Source organism: Mesocricetus auratus, unplaced genomic scaffold (genome assembly GCF_017639785.1).
Source record: "Mesocricetus auratus isolate SY011 unplaced genomic scaffold, BCM_Maur_2.0 Super-Scaffold_2245, whole genome shotgun sequence".
Taxonomy (NCBI): Eukaryota; Metazoa; Chordata; class Mammalia; order Rodentia; family Cricetidae; genus Mesocricetus; species Mesocricetus auratus.
The window spans coordinates 42831241-42852402 of NW_024429180.1; the positions used below are offsets into that span (position 1 = coordinate 42831241).

The 21162-nt window shown below is 42.9% G+C and overlaps 1 protein-coding gene across 7 annotated transcripts in view; it reads left to right on the top strand.

The window, feature by feature from the left end:
- Dgkh (diacylglycerol kinase eta) overlaps positions 1-21162 on the top strand; it is a 172780-nt gene that overhangs the window by 97065 nt on the left and 54553 nt on the right. For all 7 annotated transcript variants that reach the window (XM_021227669.2, XM_021227666.2, XM_005070936.4 and 4 more), the window contains 9 exons: positions 4454-4558; positions 4827-4959; positions 7357-7463; positions 8064-8189; positions 10814-10916; positions 12170-12329; positions 13917-14025; positions 14140-14279; positions 18870-18954. In XM_021227669.2, the coding sequence (XP_021083328.1) occupies positions 4454-4558; positions 4827-4959; positions 7357-7463; positions 8064-8189; positions 10814-10916; positions 12170-12329; positions 13917-14025; positions 14140-14279; positions 18870-18954 (1068 nt within the window). The remainder of the gene's footprint in view (positions 1-4453; positions 4559-4826; positions 4960-7356; positions 7464-8063; positions 8190-10813; positions 10917-12169; positions 12330-13916; positions 14026-14139; positions 14280-18869; positions 18955-21162) is intronic.

Below are 21162 nucleotides of genomic sequence, written 5' to 3' on the forward strand. Positions count from 1 at the left end.
AGGCGCAGTGTCTGCCCGTGGAAAGAGACAGACAGCCGTTACCTAAGCCCAACCTGGACCCCTGACCACCATTGAGTCACTGCTCTGTCCCTAGTTAGAAGAAGCACAGGCTCAGAGGCATGGTCTCAGCCCCAGAGATAAAAGAGGATGCTGGTGAGACATTTAGGCTGGGTTGCTCTAACTCCAGACAGTTCCCTCTAATCCACTTCTATGTAGAGACTTTTCATTTTTGAGCTCAAACGTTGTATAGAATGAAAGTTGCCTGTAGACCTTGGTTCTCAAACTTGTCTCCACTTTGTGTGTGAGGGTCTATGTGGGGTGTGTGGGGGTGGTGGTGGTGGTGGGAGTGAAATAGATACTCTGTTTGTAGCTGAGCATCCCACAGACATTTACTCTCTGTGCTCTGGCCAGCTGTGGCTTTCTGCATTACCCACTGTCCACTGCTAAAAGGAAACTTTTGTGATGAGGTCTGAGGTATGCGCTAATGTACGGTTTTAGGCATGTGACTTCAGAGGTCAGTTTGACATTGTGCCCACTTAGCAGGATAACTGCAGTAGGTCCACCCGGGGGCTTGTGCACTCTCCAGCCAGGTGACATTACCTCCTATGGAGCGAGCTTTAAATCTAATCGGAAAGTGGTTGCTTACCTCTGTAGTACTTGTCATCATTTTAGTTCACAGCAGCCCCAGCTGGGTAAGACTGTTGATTAACACCCCCCTGCCCCTTCCCATCCCAGGCACCCTGCATACCACTTTCCTTCCAGTACTCGGAAAGCTAGCCAGCAAAGATGATGATTCAGCTTGATTTCTCCATGTCCTGAGACGAAAGTGTGTCTTCAGTAATAGAGTCTTAACACAAAGTTCTGATGGGCAGTCAAGAGCAATGATAGTAACCTATATTGTTTGTGTTGGGGTGGGGGTGGGGTTCTTTGGAATACTGTTGACCAACATGGCAGGTATCCACTTCTGACACTGGGCTTATTATTTGACAGCCTTTATTCTTCATGGAGGATAACTGCAGTTTAACTGTGTAGGAAGCATATAAAACAGTAGGCTTCCATACAACTTTTCCGAACATCTTACGTATTAGTCGTCCCTCATTCTTCCCTCTCTCCCATCCCCCTACCTACCCAAACCTTCCTATACATTTTTTATTCTAAACCTCTCATCTTTCTGTCAGTAAAACAACAAAAAATTAAATGGTTTTTATTACAGAAGTACTACGTATTTGCTTTTAAAAACCAAATAAATGAACAAAAAGAATTAAATTGGTCTGTAATGTCTTGATAGAATTGACTAAGTATCTGGGTTTTGTTTTTGTGTTTTTGCTTGTGCACATTAGCACATTTTCAGCCTAACTGTGGTATCCTAGTTCCATAGGGTTTTATATTTAATGTTTTATCAGCCTAAATTATTATTTTTTTTTGGTGGGGTATTTTGAAACAGGGTCTTACTGTGTAATCCAGCCTGTCAGGGAACTTACTATCTTGTCCAGTAAGGGCGCAGACATTTTCCTCAGCCACCCCTATCTCTGGCATTACAAGAGAGAGCCTCCTTACCCAGCTAGACTGGGAGAATGTCGAGTCTTAGAAGTACGTAATAGTGTGCTTGAATTGATCGTTTTGCCAGTAACTCTCACCGTTAACCATTCTACTAATGGGATTTTTTTCCCCCTACTTTCCTGGGTACCATTTAGGAAAGCAATTTAGATGCCACTGTTTGACACCGCAGCAGTAGTTTTCCAGACAAGTAAATAGGTGGTTTCCTTTTTTTTCCATTCCAGACTCTTTTGACCAACCCTGTAGCGTTCCCCTGGCTTTGACTCTCTGTGCACACTTAGCAGTTGACAGGTGAACACTTGTGTGTGCTCCGGAGTTTCAGGGGGCTGTCATAGCTCAAGGAATACTAGTTCCGTTGGGTTTGAGAACCATGATGGTGCAGGGGATAATAGGAAGAGACAGTTACAGACAGGGGATAGGGGACACGTTAGAATGGGTAAACTTCAGATCCTTTGAGGAAGGTAGCACAGCCTCTGGTTCCAGAAACTTCCCCAGCTTGCCCCAACAGATGTAGCAAATAATTTTCTGAATTTGCCCATCCTACATCTCCCTGATAAAATGTGGCGGGAAGCGGGGCTGGAGCGATGGAGTTCAGCTGGAGAGTAACTGTAGCCTGTGCGTCAGCCCTATGGCTGCACGCCCCCCTCCCCGCCCCCCAAGTACCAAGTGCATGGAAGCTGACTGAGGGAAGCTGAGAGGAAAGAGGTGGGGTTGGAGGCTGCAGGCCTGCTGGCTGAGTCCAGCCTGACTCAGCCCAGACATCGGGCTCTTTAGCACTGTGGCCACAAAGCTGGCCATCTCTTCTCCACGTCATTTATGAAGGCCTGACTTCTCTTCGCACCGACTTCCGAGAGTGTGGATTTACACTTTGTAGATCCTTAGTTGTGATCAATCATAAGATCTGCCCATCGAAATCACTCTACTGCCTTTTTGCCTTCGAAAGCCTTAATTTTGGGTCTGAATGTTTGTGTGTGATGACCTCTGCTTGCTCATTATTGCTCACCTTCAAGCAAGACTCACGTGGTGGGTGTGCCCATGACTCACATGGAGGGTGTGCCCAAGACTCACGTGGAGGGTGTGCCCATGACTCACATGGAGGGTGTGCCCAAGACTCACGTGGAGGGTGTGCCGATGACTGAGTTTTGCCCTCGTGCTGGATTCACTTGGAACTGAAGTGTCTGTGTAGTTCCAAAATCTTAAAGTTTAGAAGCCATCTGTTCTGCCTTTTAAATTCATGATGGCTTTAAAAGCTTCTTTGGTTTTCAGTGTCAGTCACCATGCTTTGCTTAAAATTTCACAAAATCAAAGAATGGAATCACACCTGAAAGGAACCCTTATATTTACATCCTATTGTATAGCTAAAGTCAAATAAATGAGAGGCGTATAATACTTACTCAGATGACATTAGTGAGCCAGCAGAACATGGAGGTTTCTGGATGCCGTGCCAGCCTCGAGATCCAGGAGTATATTATGATTTAATGGTACCTCTCTGCCACATTTGATGAACTGCCCTAGAAAAACATTTTGAAGCAATAAAGCATCCATTTGGCTTCCAAGTAACGAGAGAGGCATTGCTCTTTGCATTAACTATTTATTCAGGAAGAGGAGTGACCAACTGCTAATAAGCTTTACCCAAAGAAGGTCGTTTAAAACAAGAGCATGGAAAAGTGAGGTTGTCTTCGATTTCATGTGCAATTAACAACTGCGCAGAGCAGAGCCGTTGGTGCCCCGGTGCCACGTGACCGTGGGCTGGCTCTATTTAAGTGCAAATGCCTGTCAGAAGTAGTGGACGCTCCTGGGCTTCTGGAAGACAGTGTAGTCTAGAAACAAGTGAGGCCGCAATGACTGGTGAGTGGCTCAGATGGGTTCGTTTCTCTGTTGCTTGTGCTGTAGACTTAGCTTGTTTAGGTTGGTGGTGGTTAAGTACACTAGTTCCCTCTTTAGGGAATGGTCCCCCTTCTTTTTCCTGATAGGTGATTATTTCTTCATAATCACTGATGATATCTGCTGTATGTATAAGAAAATAGTTAGTTTATTAGTTGGTCAAGAGATTGGACTTGGGCAGTTTTTATGTTTGTTGTCTAAATAAGTCTCTAATATATTATTTGAAAATATCTTCTTGGGAGGAATGCAGCATTTTGCTGTTGGGCCACAACATAAATGGACCCTTCCTTGCAGTGAGTGTGTAGGTTTCAGTGACTCCAGGCACCATCCACGATACTGTGTTCATAAGCAGTGTTCAGTTAGAAGCTTATCTGTAAGTACCTTTGGTGCTAAAACAGCTGTAGTTTTCCATTCTACTTACTTTAAGGTTCTTAATGCAATTAGTCTGCTTTTTCTCAGTGTCATGAAAAAATTAAAGTCACAATTATTTTCTTTCATCAAGGATTTTTATGCTGTCCACTTTGCTCCAATTAAAACTAGATAAGTTTCTATGTAGTGAGAGGGAGGGGAAAGCTTCATACAAATCTTATTCACACAGGTAGTGGAAATACTGCAGTATATCAGTTATGAAATTTAAACTACATTTTTAATTTAAAACTCCTTTCCAAAGCTGGGTGTCATTTCAAATGACTTGACAGTGTATTTAAAACCAGGTTTGAAGATGCATTGCATGCAATAAGAATGCTTGTTTATTTGTGGGAGTCGTCTTTAGAAAGAGCTAAAAAGCCTGATTAGTAGCTAGAGTCAAGAGACAGCAGACTCCCCAATAGCGTCCTTCCCCAGAACACATTCTGTCACGCAGAACAAAACTCCTCCGTGTTACAGAGACCTCTCCTTCTTCATCAAGGAAATGAAGACCCTGAAGAGATGGAGCTGACTTGGTAGAGGCCGGGCTTTGTAAAACCCCTCTTGTTGGCTATTAATAATCACTAGATCGAATTGTCTGTTTCAGATAATCACTCCATTCCGAAGGCTGATGCTGTGTGCTGAGAACAGGAAGGAGATGGAAGACTGGATCAGCTCTCTGAAGTCAGTACAGAGCAGAGAACCCTATGAGGTAACGTGCCATCTGCCCTCTTGTGTCCTTACAGCATAGACGTGCGTAAGAGCAGCCACAGAGCGAGAGCTAGCCGGTGCGGGAGGAAGTGTGGGCAGGCTCATTTGAACTTGTGTAAAGTAGATCTTGTTTTGCCGTCAAGCACTTTGCTTTTCAGAGTTATGGGTCGAAAGCTTGGTGCTCACGGTGGCATGAACATTGCAGACAGTCATGAATCTCTAGCCTTGGTCTCCTGTTTGGCAACTCTGTCCTAACGTCTCCTTTCTAGGTGGCCCAGTTTAACGTGGAGCATTTCTCAGGGATGCATAACTGGTACGCCTGCTCCCATGCCCGGCCCACATTCTGTAATGTGTGCAGAGAGAGCCTCTCCGGTGTTACCTCCCACGGCCTGTCCTGCGAAGGTACTGTAATGTGCGTTTGTGCTGTACTAACAGCCGAAGTGCCATAGACTCATGGTCCTCGCTACTGCACCATCAAGAAAGAAGCAGACAGACACATTGCAGAAAAACACTTTCCTTGGTGGGGGCAGGGAAATGCGTTTAAATCAAGATTTAAGTTTTGTCCTACTTCAATGTTGGGCTCTACACACAAGGGACTGATTGGGGGAAATACTGGTGCTCAACAGAAATTATTTGAGAGGAAGCGTACATCAAAATCCAGTGTTCTCTAGAAGAAACTACCACTGTCTAAAAATCCCTTGAGCTTGGTAGCATGCAGGCCGTCTTTGTTCTAATTGACTGTGGAGAGCAAGTTATACTCATTGGCAGAATTCCTGATGGTCACGTTATTTATATTGTATTATTTGAAATGTTTTCCTTTACTTACGCTTCATTTAAATGGGCATCATGTTGCTAGTTCCCTTTCTATTTTGTGCAACACTGGGGATTGAACCCAGACTGCTGTGTGCATTAGGCAGGCACTGTACATCATCTCATCTGCATGTCATCGTTTGAAACGTCTTTAACATCCTCTAAATTAAGGCCCATGCCTGTCTCTGTCTCTGTCTGTCTCTCTGTCTCTGTCTCTCTCTGTCTCTCTGTCTCTCTCTCTCTCTCTCCATGTTTTTACTTACATTATAAGATGTGTGAGTTATTACTTAATTTAGGACCGTAAGTACCAAAGGCGAACCTGTCAGTAGCTGCCAGGGGAAAGCTCGTGCCTCTTCAGCGTGAAGAATGGAATGTTGGGTACAGGTTTTGGGCCATGTGTAGAATGGATACCATTTGCTGATTCTCAGATGCAATCACATCTTAAGTAATTTTGAACATGTGTAATTAGGGTTCGAGTTAAAGTAGCGATAGACTCTCACTCCTAATGGATTTCAAATGATAAAATCTTGACTGCCTTTGTGTCAGCCCATTTATCTAAGTCCACATGGGGGTGGGGACAGAGCTCTGTTGTTGTCCCCTTCTTCTCCTGCCAGTCCTGATGCTGACTGGGTTTAATACATGTAAACAGAAGTCAGTCACTACACAAAATCAGCACTTTCCATAATTTCCTAATTCAATTAAGAATGTTAAGTATGATCCCGGGGAGAAGTTGCCCTTCGCAGTTTTTTAAATAGTATCTGAACAAAACAAGTTCAAATGATAATTTTAAGAAATCAGTATCAAATATACAAAAATGGATACTTGTCTTAACTACTGTTTAATATTTAACAGGACCCAACATGGTAAAGGCTAAATATCAGGAGAAAAGTCATAATTTTACCACAGTATTCGTGAAGTTTTTGTGGTTTTTAGATAGCAACATTGTTGGCCAGGAACATGTTGTTTTTCAGCCCTCTCTGCAGAAATTCAGTTGCCACCTAGTAAAATATAGGGGCAGAAGAGTCATTTGCATTTCTTGGTGACCATTGCAACAGTCTGGTTTGTCATCATTACTTGTTACAAAAGCTTGTTAGTCTCTAGGCCTATTGCATGAAGCACTTTAGAGGGTTGGGGATTTAGCTCAGTGGTAGAGCAGCAGGCCCTGGGTTTGGTCCTCAGTTGCAGAAATAAAATAATAATAATAATAATAACAAAAAAGACCAGCAAAGCAAAAAAAAAAAAAACAAAAACAAAAACCACAAGATAACGGGCACGAAGCACTTTATTATAGAGTATGATGTTTGTTTTAAATGAGCTGTTTCATTTTTGAAGTAATAAAGGAATTATATAATTGTTACCATCTTCTCTGTCCTTGCATGGAAGTCACTATTCCAGACTGGCCTTGAACTCATAGCCGCTCACCTCCCCCAGCTCTTGATTGCTGGGATCAAAGGTGTGTGCCACAGACCCTGCTCCAGCCCACTTTGCCACTGTGACTGCTTTCCAAGCTGCCTGATTGCTTTCTTAATGTACTTGAGCTTTAAAACATGTCTGGATGTTTGCCTTATGACAGTTTCAGACTATTAACATAAATATACAACAATGCAAATATCAGAAACATATATACCTCAATGAATTTTCTCACATCTAACACTTCCAAATAGGGGAATCCATACCTAGACAGAGAAGTGCTCATGTTACTGGATTATTTTGAGTGTGTTTGCATGTCTGTGTTTTTCTCCTCTGAAGTACTTTTGTTTTTATTTAATTTCTCTTCCTAGCAGCAGTCTGTTAACGTTGCATTTTAGCTGCTTCATACATACAAAGACAAATACATTTTAAGATTTCAGTTACCCCTTCTGGAGCTTACACCTTTTCTTTGGAACTTGTTATACTCCTGCCTTCTTTCACTCCACCGTTAAAAATTCCATGTTGTAACTTCATTTGAAAACCCTTCACTCTTGATGAAATCTTTTTCTTTTCTTTTAGTGTGTAAGTTCAAGGCTCACAAAAGATGTGCGGTCAGGGCAACCAATAACTGCAAATGGACCACACTGGCCTCCATCGGGAAGGATATCATAGAGGATGAGGATGGTGTAAGCTGCTGTGGCTCTGTCCCCTTCCCCGGCACCTCCTCTCATGTCCTGCTCCTGCAGAGCATAGTGACAGAGTTAAGTGGGAATATGGGTTATCTGGCTTAATTGCAAGTGTTACTTGATTATGAGTTTTGATTTTTAATTAATTGCTTCTTAGTGTTCCTCAGTTCCCTGCTTGCAGGGCAGTCTGTTCTAAGAAAAACTTGGGAGCGCTTGCTTCTTAGCTGGGCTGTGTTAAAGACCTTTATCGGGCAAACTCAGTGGTCTTCAAAGCTTAGCTGAGATGTTCCTTTTGCAGACTCTGGGCTTCCACTCAGCAGTCCCTCCTCTAGCCTGGGCTCCATTGTGTCTTGCATGTGAAGCCCTAAGAGACCACTGTTTCCTAAGCCTTTGCATGCCTTTCTCCTGAGCTAGATTTCTGCTGTCTTCTTTTTGTAAACCGTTAGGACTCAGGCATGATAGATGGTCCATAACGTGGATAAAATGAGTGAAGGACTCTTAACATGCTCGTGATGGAGGCTGTAGAGTAAGAAGCCATTCCCCAGGGCTAGGATGCTGTTCTCAGTCTTTGCTCTGACCACCCTTTCTTCCTGTCCATAGGTCGCCATGCCTCACCAATGGCTTGAAGGCAACTTGCCTGTGAGTGCCAAGTGTGCAGTCTGTGACAAAACATGTGGCAGTGTTCTCCGCCTGCAAGATTGGAAATGCCTTTGGTGTAAAACAATGGTAAGGGTTTAGAATTGTTCTACACTTTCAATTTAGCGTCTTTCCCTAACCGTCTTCTGTATGGTCCAGAGGCAAAGCAAATAATTGTTGGTAGAGCAGACTCTGGTTGCACACACATAATGGTTTTCTCATTTATGTTTTTAAAGTGTATTCCCCCTAGTATGATGGTGTGTATATGTGTGTGTGTATGTGTGTGTGTGTGTGTGGTCATTTTTCAAATGGCCCATTTACAGTAGTTGTTTGTGTTCAGATATTTCTTGTGTCACAGGATTCCCCTTCTCATAGCTTATTGTTTTTCTGTATTGATTTCATCACACTGTAGCTGATGATTTTTCAGCTCAACACCCCTCAAACTACACAGTGCCCTCAGAAAACCATGCTACAAGGTGCTACCAGGTTATTGATGATATCTGAAATGTAATTTTACTGCAGTCCCGTGTCTGTCCTCTGACGCAATACCAAACTCAGTACGCCAGAATGACTGAAATTATATAAATGAATATTTTTTTAAAGTTTGCATGTTAATCAAGGAATTGATTCTCATTTCTGTCTCATTCCGTGTCTGACGTTATGGGGACAGGGCTTCTGACTGACTGAGAACAGTCGGTGTGAGGAAGTGGCCCCGTCACAGTGCTGGGGCAGGCAGCTGTGGGTAGTTCTGCTTAGTGTTGGTTGGCCTTGCTGGCCTGCCTCAGTAGTGACTTTCACCAGGATAGATTTGTCCAGTGGTCTTTTGAGTCTTGTATTCTTTTTAGTGTTGGTGTTTTAAATTTGGAAGTTACCCCCCACTCACACACACACACACACACACACACACACACACACACACTTTAAAATGTGGAAACCCCACTGCTCTTGTTACGTGTGAGGCAACTCAGCAGACAGTACAGAAAGCATGGGGGTCTGGTGAGCTGATTGTATAATTAATGAGACTGACTTCCGAGCAGAACAAACCCTACAGCGCCTTTGTCAGGTCTGATGGGTGACCTGTGCCTCCTTCCAGCTCTTAAGTTAAGTGTGACCCACTTGGCCCTGGTGCTGTGGCTCCTTCCATCCTTCTGTCTTCTGAACTGCGCGTGTGCTGCTTCCTTTCTCTCACTCTGGCCTTCACTAGGCTTCTGTTGCTGTGATAAAGACAGCATGACCCAAATGAAGGCCAGGCGCAAAGGGTTTATTTGGGTTAAGGTCCTATCACAACCCATCGCTGATGGAAGCCAGGGCAAGAACTTAAAAGGGGAACCCGTGCCAGGTGGTGGCGGCACACGCCTTTGATCCCAGCACTTGGGAGGCAGAGGCAGGTGGATCTCTGTGAGTTCAAGGCCAGCCTGGTCTACAGAGTGAGTTCCAGGACAGCCTCTGAAGCTACAGAGAAACCCTGTCTCAAAAACAAACAAACAAGCAACAAAACAGAGAAAAGAGGCAGAGGAGGATGAACCAGATTCCCCAGGGAAGTGCTGCATGGCCCCCAGGGCTTGCTCAGTCTGTGTTCTCATACAACTCAGGACCACCAGCCCAGGGGTGGCGCTTCCCACATCAATCAAGAAGATGCCCCTCGGGCAAGCCTACCAAAGGCATTTTCTCCATTGAGGTTCCCTGGTCCAAGATACCCCTAGTGTGTGTCAGGTTGACACAAAGCTAACGCAACATTGTAACGTGCAGACTGTAGCAGGTGTCTCTTCCAACTCAGTACATCCCTAACCCCTGTACTTAAGAGTACGCTCTGCACTTAAAAGAATCCCAGAGGATGGCATTGCTGTCACAGGTGACACATGGCAGCAATCTGGAATGTCTTTCTTCCCGTTTTATTCCCTGGCGAACTTGACTCTCACTCTGGTTCTTCCTGCCCTATCCTGTGTTGGTTACACATACTGGTCTCTTTTGGTCTCATTCTTCCTACACTAACCTTTATTGGTGTGCTGGCTCTTTTGCTTTTAGGTGGTGAGATTGTACTGTAGGATATCCAGTGCTTGCTACTGTCATCTCATTCCCAAGGGCCAGACAAAGCAAATGAGAACCCACCCAAACCTGAAGTTCTGCTGCTTCATCGTGCAATTTAAAGAATAGTGCCTGTGCATGTTAACCCTGCTTCTCTCAGGCAGCCTTGTCACAGATCTCTCTCGGTGTTGTTCCACGATTCTCATACATTCTTCATTTTAAAACTATCTGGCCACGTGGTGGTGGCACACGCCTTTAATCCCAGCACTTGGGAGGCAGAGGCAGGTGGATCTCTGAGCACGAGGCCAGCCTGGTTTATTGCAGTTTATTTATTTTTATTAAAGTTTATGGATATAACTTTGAGATTCCCTTTCTCTCCCTCCCCCCTCCCATCCTGTTTCCTTTTTCCCCACTCCTCATCTCTTCCTCCTTTCCTTCACCAGGCATTCATCAAATACATATTACTTATTTTAGACAAACACAGGAGTAGACTGCTCAGACCAACCTAATGTTAACAGTGCTAGCCTGTCCCTCGGAAGGGTAAATGTGCCCATAGTGGTTTACTAGCCACTGAATGTTTTATGACATTATTGATCCTGAAGGAGCAGATCTGTAGATTAGTTTATAACACAGAAAGGCATTGATTTACTGTTTTTATGATTCTTGAAGGTCTCTTTGTTTGTTGTTAGGTACACACCGCCTGCAAAGATCTGTACCATCCGGTCTGTCCACTTGGCCAGTGTAAAGTGTCTATCATACCTCCGATTGCACTAAATAGCACAGATTCTGATGGTACGTAGCAGTAGTGTAAGTATGTGTATTTCTGCATATTTAATGTCGACTTAATTTCCATTTGCTATTCTAGTCAGTTTTTGTAAATTCTGGAAGACATAGTTGATTGTTTAGCTAATATTAATTTTTGTGATGCTGAGGATAAAACCCAGGATTTTGAAGAGCTAGGCATGTGTCCAACCACTGACCTATATCCCCATCCCAGAGGAATATTTTGAAATGAAAGTTGTAGTGCAGCCATGAACACATTAGCCAGATCACCATACATAAGACTTTTAGATTGTTTTGCATCCCAATGGATGAAAGAAGATTATCATTTTGTACTGAAATACTAAAAGGTTAATTTGTGTGTTCTCTCACCATAATTGAAATTGTCCATTAGCATGGGCTACTATTAAAATTTGCTCTCCCGGTAATTTCCTTGCAGGACTTTGTAGTCCTCTAAATGCGTTCGCTGTTTCTAGAGTCTGACAAGGTTTAAGTGTAGGTGCCGGGGAGACTTTCTAACACCGCTGTTTTTGGAATAGAGCTTTCATTACTTCTTTTGCACGAGCTGCATTACAGATGGCCTTTGCAGTGTGTTATTTTAAACTCTGCCGTGCTTCACCCACGGACTTCTGATATAATTGCACATGTGGATGTAAAGTTTAGAGGATGAGCTCTTGACAGTCCTCCCCACCCCGGACATGTCTTTTGTTCTCTATAAATTTTAAAGTATTTTCTCAGGCCTCTTCAGAGAACAATTGGAATATTGTGAAATGGAGTATGAACATGGATTATTTGTCAAATGGAAACCCATAGCCTAGATTTGCTTTCGTTTTTGTTTTTCTTTACCCAGACAGGATGACAGCCCTGGCTGTCCTGGAACTCACTTTGTAGACCAGACTGGCCTGAAACTCACAGAGAAACACCTGCCTCTGTTTCCCGTGTGCTGGGATTAAAGGTGTTCGCCACCACCATCCAGCTTTAGATTTGCTTATTGGTTAAGGTTGGTGGTCCATTTCAAATACTCTGTGACTGAGGTTTTTATTGTCTTTGGTGTGATTTTTCACTGCAGAGTATGTTCTGAAATGCGAGCTTTGTATTTCTAGGATGCAAATAGTAACCTTGGCTCCATTGGGGGATTAGATTAAAATGATATGCCAGCAATAAGGAAGACTCCTTATTTTTGCCCATTTCTTTTTCTAAATGTCTGTTAATAGTTTAAGAGAGAAAAACATACATATTAATCTTTTCCTGGGTTTCTTTTTCAGGTTTCTGTAGAGCGACCTTTTCATTCTGTGTCAGCCCTCTGTTGGTGTTTGTCAATTCTAAAAGTGGAGATAACCAGGGAGTAAAGTTCCTTCGTCGCTTTAAACAGTTGCTCAACCCGGCTCAGGTGTTTGATTTAATGAATGGAGGACCTCACTTAGGGTAATCATACTTGAGTAAAATATGGTTCTAAGCATGAGATGTGTCTGGCCCCTCTCCCCATGAAAATCACTATTTCCAAGCTGGGCTATGGTGGTGCATGCCTTTAATCCCAACACTCAGAAGGCAGGCAGAGGCAGGTGTGATCTCTGAGTTCTATTCAGGCCTGGTCTATAGAGCAAGTTCCAGGACAGCCAGGGCTACACAGAGAAACCCTGTCTCCAAACAAAACAAATTTTAAAACCCTAGAAAATTATAGTTTCCACTGGGCATCTCTTTGTTGCTCTCACCCCTTCCTTCATTGGGCTTTGTGGTTTTGTTTTTGTATTTTTCTTTCTGCATGGGGCTGGTCATTGAACTTATAGATGTGGACACCCTAGGCACATCCTTATCGTTAAGCTATGCCTCTAGCTTCAAGTTCTCATTGTTTGTTGTTGTGAGTTTTTTTTGTTTGTTTGTATGTTTGTTCTTTTGTTGTTTTTGCGACAGGACTATGAGGCCCCGGCTGACCTGGAGCTATATGTAGTCTAGGCTGGCCTCACAGGGATTGACCTGTCTCTCCTTCCTCGGTGCTTGGGATTAAAGATATGTTCCCTAATTCACATTTAACACAGCTTTTCTGGTGTTATTCAGCTTCATTATATCCATTTCAAACTTGTTATCAAGACTTTCAAATTCTAAAAGATGTATGAAAATATTTTAAGTGTATATCTCGCATTAAACAAAACTTTAGGAAAGATAAACTTGTATAGATGTAAAGTACATCCTAATATTAGAGAATTATCTTCTTGGAAAACTAGTATTGATTTATATCAATACATACAGTCAGTGACTTAACCAAAGGGGGTTCTGTCTAGCATCGCAGGGGCAGTTCCTGAAGGATTTCAGGCTGACTTCAGATAACGATAAAGGACTTTTGTTACTGTCCTTTCAGCTTTCTGTGGGGTTGTGTAATATAAAGTCTAAAAATGAATATAAGCCACTTGGCACTTTCATTGGGGGGAGTATGCCTTGGGGTACTTCACCCCCTTTCAGTACCCGTGTATGTTTTTTTCTGTGGAGGTGATACTGTGTCTTCTCAAGAAGGGACCCTTTATTCTCTAAACCTCTGAGCTTCTCTGTGAGATTGTCACACAGGACCAAGGGACAGAGTAACAGGAAGGGAGCTAGAATAAGAGGAAGGACCGAGACTAGGAGAGCAGGGGATGCTGAGAGCCTTGTGTCATCAAGGCATGGCGGGTGTCCTTAGTTACAGCCCCAGTGTCTCCCACACCGAGATGCCCCTCCCTTGGTTTGTAATTCCTCAGGAAGTGACGTGTCCTGAAATGCCACTTTATCTGCTTTGCCTTCAGTTTCTTTTCTGGTTCCACTTTGCTTTTATTTTCTCCTTCTTTATTCCCCTTCTAATTTATCTCTGCTTCTGCCTATAACTCTTTTTATTCAGAAGTTTCTTGACTTAACTGTTGCACTCAAGCTAACTTTTTATACTTAATATGAAAGTGGATATTAATGAATAGAAAATGAACAGTAGTTGGAGAAAGTTTTTTTTTTTTAATGTACTTACACTAAAAATAGATGCTTTACTTTCAGGTTAAGGTTATTTCAGAAGTTTGACAACTTCCGAATTCTTGTCTGTGGAGGAGATGGAAGTGTAGGCTGGGTTTTGTCAGAGATTGATAAACTGAACTTGAACAAACAGGCAAGTGTTCACTGGGGCATTTGAGATGGGTCTTGTATATCTTGAGCTAGCCTTGAACCCAAGGTCCTTGTTTCCCAACTTCTCTCAAAATGTTACTGTTGCATTCTTTTGCAGTGCCAGCTTGGGGTATTGCCTTTGGGCACAGGCAATGACCTTGCTCGAGTTCTTGGCTGGGGAGGTTCCTATGACGATGACACCCAACTTCCGCAGATTCTAGAGAAGCTGGAACGAGCCAGTACCAAAATGTTGGACAGGTAAAATACATTTGCCTTCAGAAAATGTCAACCTCAAGATACATGATGCTTTCAGTTCCGCTAACTGTAAGTCTGGAAGTCCAAACTTCCAGGTCTTGTTCATTCATCACTGAGATCCTGAATCGAGCCTGCACAAAGTAGACACTCAATAAAAGACGCTTTTGAATGAATGAATGACAAAAAAGAAACCCTGAAAAAAATGGTTCCAGTGAATTCTTACTTAAATGTAAATGATTATGGAGTTACAAATCTGTGTTTTGTTGTGGTTTGAGGATAGGTCTCACTACATAGCTCAGCCTGACCTCAAACTTGAGATCTCCTATCCCATCATCCCTGAGTGCCAGGATTATAGAAGTGTACTATTTGCCTGGGATGCCAGTCACTTTTAATCAGTGTTCAAGCCAGAGCTAAAAAGTTACCTTTGCAGCTAGATCCTCTGATGAATGGAAGAGTAAGACCTACCATCTTGGATTTCAGAATCTAAGAAAAGCATTGTCAATTTCAGTTTGCTACAGGGTCTCCTCTGAGTTAATTCAAACAGTTGGGTAGTAAAAAGATCATAGTCCTGCCCAGGCTGGGATATCGTGCAGTGACAGAGTGCTTGCCCTGGGTGGTGGTGGGGGGGAGATAGACAGAGAGACAGAGAGAGGGAATTGTTTGGAAGACACATGAAGATGAAGGACTTGTCATGTGTTTCTATGTCCTTCATCCCCTCCGTTCTCTCTCCTCCTCTTCCCCCCAACCCTGGAATAGTCATGTATAAAGCCGAAATCACAGTGTTTGTAGCTTGACTGCTATGGTGAAGGCATTTAGAGTTCGGGTTTAGGGAACAAGAAGATTCAGTAAGTCATAATCACCCCACCCCCAAGAGCATAAGACAAATATCAAAATATCATTACAGTCTTGAGCTCGCATGAATCAAAACAACTTTGATAGGATTAGCCATCTGTGGAACTCTTCCTGAAAACAAAATTGCATCAGGGAGCCACCAGCCAAAAAATGTAATTATCCCAAGATGAGTGATAACCTCAGCACAGTAACCTTGTCTGTCACACTGTAATGTTATAATGCTTGATCCCTTTGCTGACAGCATACTGAAAAATAGAGCTGGATGGTGGAACCTTAGCCTTATTTATCCAAAATTCCATGAAGGTGACACTCACTTAGTGGGATCATAATAATTTATAATCTGGGCTGGGGCTAGAGTCCGAATGCCTAATCCTTGAAAGGTGTTAGGAAGGAAGGAAGGAAGGAAGGAATGAGGAAGGAAGAAAGGAAAAGAGGGAGGGGAGAAGGGTGGGGGAGCAGAGGAAGTGGCTCAGCGGATCACCGCACTTGCTATGCAAGGCTGGATTTGCTTCCCCAGAACCCATTCAAAGCTGAGTGAAGCAGCACATGTGTGCAATCTCATTGCTCTTCGTGGCGAATTGGGAGGAAGTCACAGGAGCAGTCCCAGAAGCTGCCAGCCTAGCTGGCCCGGCATACACAGCTGTGAACAGGAGACCCGGCTCCAAAGCAGGTGGAAAATGGGACCAACACGCTGAGTTGTCCCCAGATCACCACACACAGGCTATGGCACAAGCATACTTGAACTCACATGTGTGAACATGCACACACTCACACTTCATATATACACACAGAATCAGAAAGGAATAACAGTGTGGAAATGGGTCAGTTATCCAGCTCAGGTGTTGTGGTGACTTGTGTACATCAACAGCTATATATCATAAATACATACTGTTTGGCAGTTTTTACCTTAATAAAGCTGATAAAACTGAAGGGAAGGAAGGATTTGAATAAAATAAAATTATCTTGAGAGAGAGACAGAGAACAGAGAGAGAGAGAGAGAGAGAGAGAGAGAGAGAGAGAGAGAGAGAGAGAGAGAGAGAGAGAGATTCCTAAATGGCCCCATGCTTTGCTTACTAAGCAACGCAGAGAATTTACTAAATATTTTTAAAAATATTTAATTGTGTGCATGTTGCTGCATTTGCCGTGTCGAGAATGTGGAGGTCTTTCCAGGGTTGGCTCTCCCTGAACCATGTGGATCTAACTCTGTTGTCTGTCTCAGTGCCAGCATCTTTACACGCTGAGCCATCTTACCAGCCCTCACACAGTATTTTAAATGCTTCTTTTGGAGAGATTTAAAGGGCAATCCTGATGCTGCCTTGGAAAAGCTCTCTAAAAATTCACTCCCCCAAGTGGTTAGCTGAGAGATAGCACCCCGTGGTTAAACGTCATCCCCTGGCGTGCCAGAACCAACAGAGCAAAGGTGAAGATCTTCATCAGAATCATCTTGTTTTCTTTGTGAGTTTACTGTTTCTGAAAAACAGGTGATCCTAGCCCCATTTTAAAAAGGGGGGTGTGTGAAAAGTCAGTGTAACATTCTGCATTATTTAGGCTTTCCAATAATATTTATTTGATTTTGGAGCTGTGCTGTGACTTGGTTCGTAAGAGCATCATTATGACTATTTTACAAAGATCAGACACAGACTTTTGGAGACAGTGGGAGTAGGAATGTGTTGTACTTATTTTATACTGCCATCCCTATAGTCCCAAATGAGCTCAAATGGTCATCTCTATTCCTGACGCGGTCAAACTCACGTAGCCAGTTGGGCTGGTGAGTTAGCAGAGTCCAGACTCAGATTCCCAGTCAGATCCAGTCTGTCCCTCCCAGCACACGGATGCCGGCGAAGCCCAGAGCATCTTGCAGCCAGTGCTAATGCACACCCCGGCCCCAATCTTCCTTCCCTCGCCGCCGCTTCTCCCTGTTCCCTCAGAACTCCCTGTCCAGGAGGAAGATGCAGCTTGGCAGGTTGTGGTTTTGAATGGGATCCTTTCCCACTTCTTGTCCTTTGGTAGTTCAGCTACAAGTAGCTTGGCTTTTACATTCCTGGTTGCAGTTTTCTCTTACTTAGTTTCCTCGAATGTAAGCAATACCTGTGTGATTTCTAGTCTCTGTGCTAGCTCGTGTGCTTCATTTAGAAGCCTGTTCACTCTTGTAGATGTAGCCCCTGCCTTTCACTTGGAGATGATCGGCATTTATATCTGTTGCATGGATGGGTGGGAAATTATATGATTTTATTTGTAGTGGTTTTTTATTGAGTGTGTGTATGCACGTTTGGTTGCGTGCACATATGGAGGCCCGAGGCTGATATTGGAAATCATCCCCGATAGTACTTCCATCTTGTTCACTGAGGCAGGGTCTCCCATATAAACCCAGAGCTGGCTGCGGTGGCTACTCTTGCTAGCTAGCTCCGTCTTCTAAGGTTGGAACTACGGGCAGGCCAGCGCTCCCACCCAGCACTTACAGAGCTTCTGAGGATCTGACGTCTAGTCTTTATGCTTTCTCAGCAAGTGCTGTACCCATGGATCCAGCTCCCCAACCCTTATTTATGTTTTCATGTTGAGAGTTGAATAGTAGCTACAAGTAATGGTTTAGTTCACACTGTCTAACATGCCTGTTGGGGAAGTTTCTGGAAATTTGGGTTTTTATGAGAAGACTTAGTCTCATTAGTCTGAATGATACACTAGGTTCTACTAATGTATGATCCACTAGTTTAGGAATTGCCTTTAGGTTCCATCTTTGGCTGTGTACGCTTTTTATAAAATTCATGTGTTGTAATACTGCTTTTATAATGTGTTGTATCTATAAAAAACATTATCTCTCATCTTGTTAAACTGTAATAATATCCTAGCCCATCAATCTCCCCAAATTTGGAATTGTTTTAAACATTAATCTGGAATTATCCTGTTGATTACTTTTTCAAATGATCTAAGATTTGGAAGTATTAATTAATAATAATTTGTTATTTTTATTTTTATGACTAATTTTCTTCCATCACATGTTTGCATTACTCTTTCTTGAATAAAGGAGTGTTTATCTCATTTTCATCTCTCTCTCTGTCTCTCTCTCTCTCTCTCTCACACACACACACACACACACACACACACACACACACACACACACACACCACATCCTTTTTCCAGAAGCAGAATGTAAAATGGCTTATTTTCATAGGTAATATGAAAAGACATTATTTTAGGACTTTGGGTTGTGGCTTGTTAATAGCATATTAGTTAGTACTTTACAATGAGCCTTATTCAGAAAGTAGAAAAGAAAAGGCTAAAATGCATTGCATCAAGAGTACTAAATTGGGGCTGGAGAGTTGACTCATCTGTTGAGAACACTGGCTGCTCTTGCAGATGACCTGGATTCAATTCCCATCACCCACATGTCAGCTCACAACCGCCTGTAACTCCAGTTCCAGGGCTTCTGACGCCCCCACGCAGACACACATGTAGGTGAAACACCAATGAACACACAAAAATCAACTTTGTAAAAAGGGCAATAAGTCATGGGATGACCAGATTGTCCTGCTGTGACCCGGTGTTGGAATGTTTGGATGCGGTTAACTGGAGATTGGTGAGATGCGGAAAATTTACACTGTAAATCCAGTTTGTTATGGGATATCACAGCTTTGCTTCTGTCCCATCATTGGTTTAAGATAGAATAGAATCGTAGACCACAAATATGTGTATATATGTATGTATACGAGATAGAAATAGTTTATTGTGACTTTCTCTTATTAGGTGGAGTATAATGACGTATGAACTCAAATTGCCAGCGAAGGCGTCTCTACTTCCTGAACCCCCAGAAGCATCTGGAGGATTTTATGTAAGACGAATCTTTTATCTACTGACCATTCGGAATGGGGTATCCTGGGAACAGGAGAGATGGCAGTGGTGACATGCTTGTTTCATGGTGTCCCTGACTGCCTCCAGTCTTCTCTCCCAGAGTAAAGAATCCCGAGGATCAAGGTTAGAGTCCTATGACCATGAACCCTAAGTCACTGACCTCCACGGACCTCACCACTTCGTCTGTGACATGGGCCACCGTGCTGTGAGGTTTCATGGTGCAGATGTATGTAAAGCACCAGGCGTGTGAGGTCCCATTCTCCCGACCCAGGAGGCCAGCAGATAGCAGCCTCGAGTGAGTCTTCACTCATTTTCTGCATTGGTCATTTGCATCTGCTTGATTAGTGGGTGTTAATCCAACTCCATTAAACCCCTCCCACCCACTACCCAGTACTCCAGGTGCAAAGTCATGCAGTCTCTCTCTTAGTGTGCCTGCTCTTTGAATAGACCCCAGACCCGTGTTAAGCCTGCTGATGCTGAGCAAGCAAAGGGAACGCTGCCCAGTCCCTGCTACCCCTGTTACAGACCACCCATGTCTAAAATTTTCAGAGCAGTGGAAATTTAAAACAGTCTGGCCTTCCAGGAGATTATCTGACTCATTAAGACTTTTTGATCTACAACAGTGTGTTTTTCCCTCGAGGAAAACTCACGTCTTTAGAGCCTAAATCTTTTTTTTTTGCCATCGAGAAAATTATTATCTTGTCAAACTAATGCAAGGCATGGCAAACAGAAACAAGGGACATTGCTTAGAGAAAATGAGTGTATTTTTCAGATATGAAAGCATTAAAAATGCTCTAAAATATGCAAAAATAGTAAACATATGAAGTGGAAGGCAGAGATGATGCCCAGCCAGGCCTCCCACTGTTGAGGTTAATATACTTACTGTGTAATTTACAGCAAAACTCTCAGCTCTAATATTCTGACTGTATCCAGCATGGCTGTTTTTCTAGAAGCCAGTCCGCTCAGTAGCACTTTTCATAAATGTTATTATTTTTTTCCAAAACAAGGAAGTCACGTCCCTGCTAAGTGACACTGTAGAAGATTAAGATGGGGCATCTATAGATTTTGTTCTGGGATGTAAAGATTAATTTTTTTCCTCATAAAGAGGTATATTTTTGTCTTTGAATATTTTTTTGGTCTTTTACTATCTTTCATGAACAAATAGAGGCTTCAAGTATCATTAATTAAATGACAGTAATTAATAAACTAATGAGTGCGCTTATTCATAGCATTACTACCCATGTCATATATTATCCACGCTGCAGTGAAGAGAGTAAGATGAAGAATATTGCCCTATTTTGCATTTTTAAAAGCTGTGTTTTCACTGTCCTGATCTTTAAAGACACAGATTTTTGTGCTGACACCAGGCGATTAGAGGGTCAGGGAAATATTGTGTAGGTAGGGAGACCTGTGGCTGCATGGTGTTAAATGACTTTTCCAGGTGTGGTTTACATTTGAAGGAGGTGAGGTAGTAAATTAGCTGCTGGTGGATGGACTTGACTGTAAATTTAAAGTGAGATCTCTTGGAGAAGATGCTGGTCAGAATGGCATTGTGGAGGGAAATGTTTACTGAAACTTCCGATATTTCTGCGTAACCAATGCTAACGGGCGAGTAAGAGCGAGATGTCTGAGCAAGGCGAAGGAATGTGGGGACCAGCTTGAGTGGGGCCGTCGTTCCTACTGGAGAATTCTGGCTTCTGACATGGAATGCACTTGAGGAAAACACTGACCAGAAGACTGTGCATGAAACTGTTCAAATACTGGGCATATTTTTATATATCAATAGGATGTTATGGTCTTAGAGCAAGAGGAAAAGGGATTTAGGACATTGGGGATTGTAGTGTGTTTCATTGTCTGGGAGAAGTATTTACTGACATAATGTTTTGGTTACTTACCAGATTGTATGGCTCCACAATTGAAATTTTAAAAGTCTTTTTTTTTTTTACTGAAGTGTAATATATAGGCAGAAAAGTGTGCATATCTTAGATGTATAGCTTGGGACACTTTCACAAATTAGGCAGACCTTCCATAACTGACACCTGGGTCACAAAACACAAATTCCGTGCACCCCACACATTTCTCATGGATGACCACTGTCTGGACCACAACCTATACTAATTCTGTCTGGTTTAGGAGAATAGAAAAATAGAATATAAAATGGAATTCATTTCACGTGATTTTTTTGCTC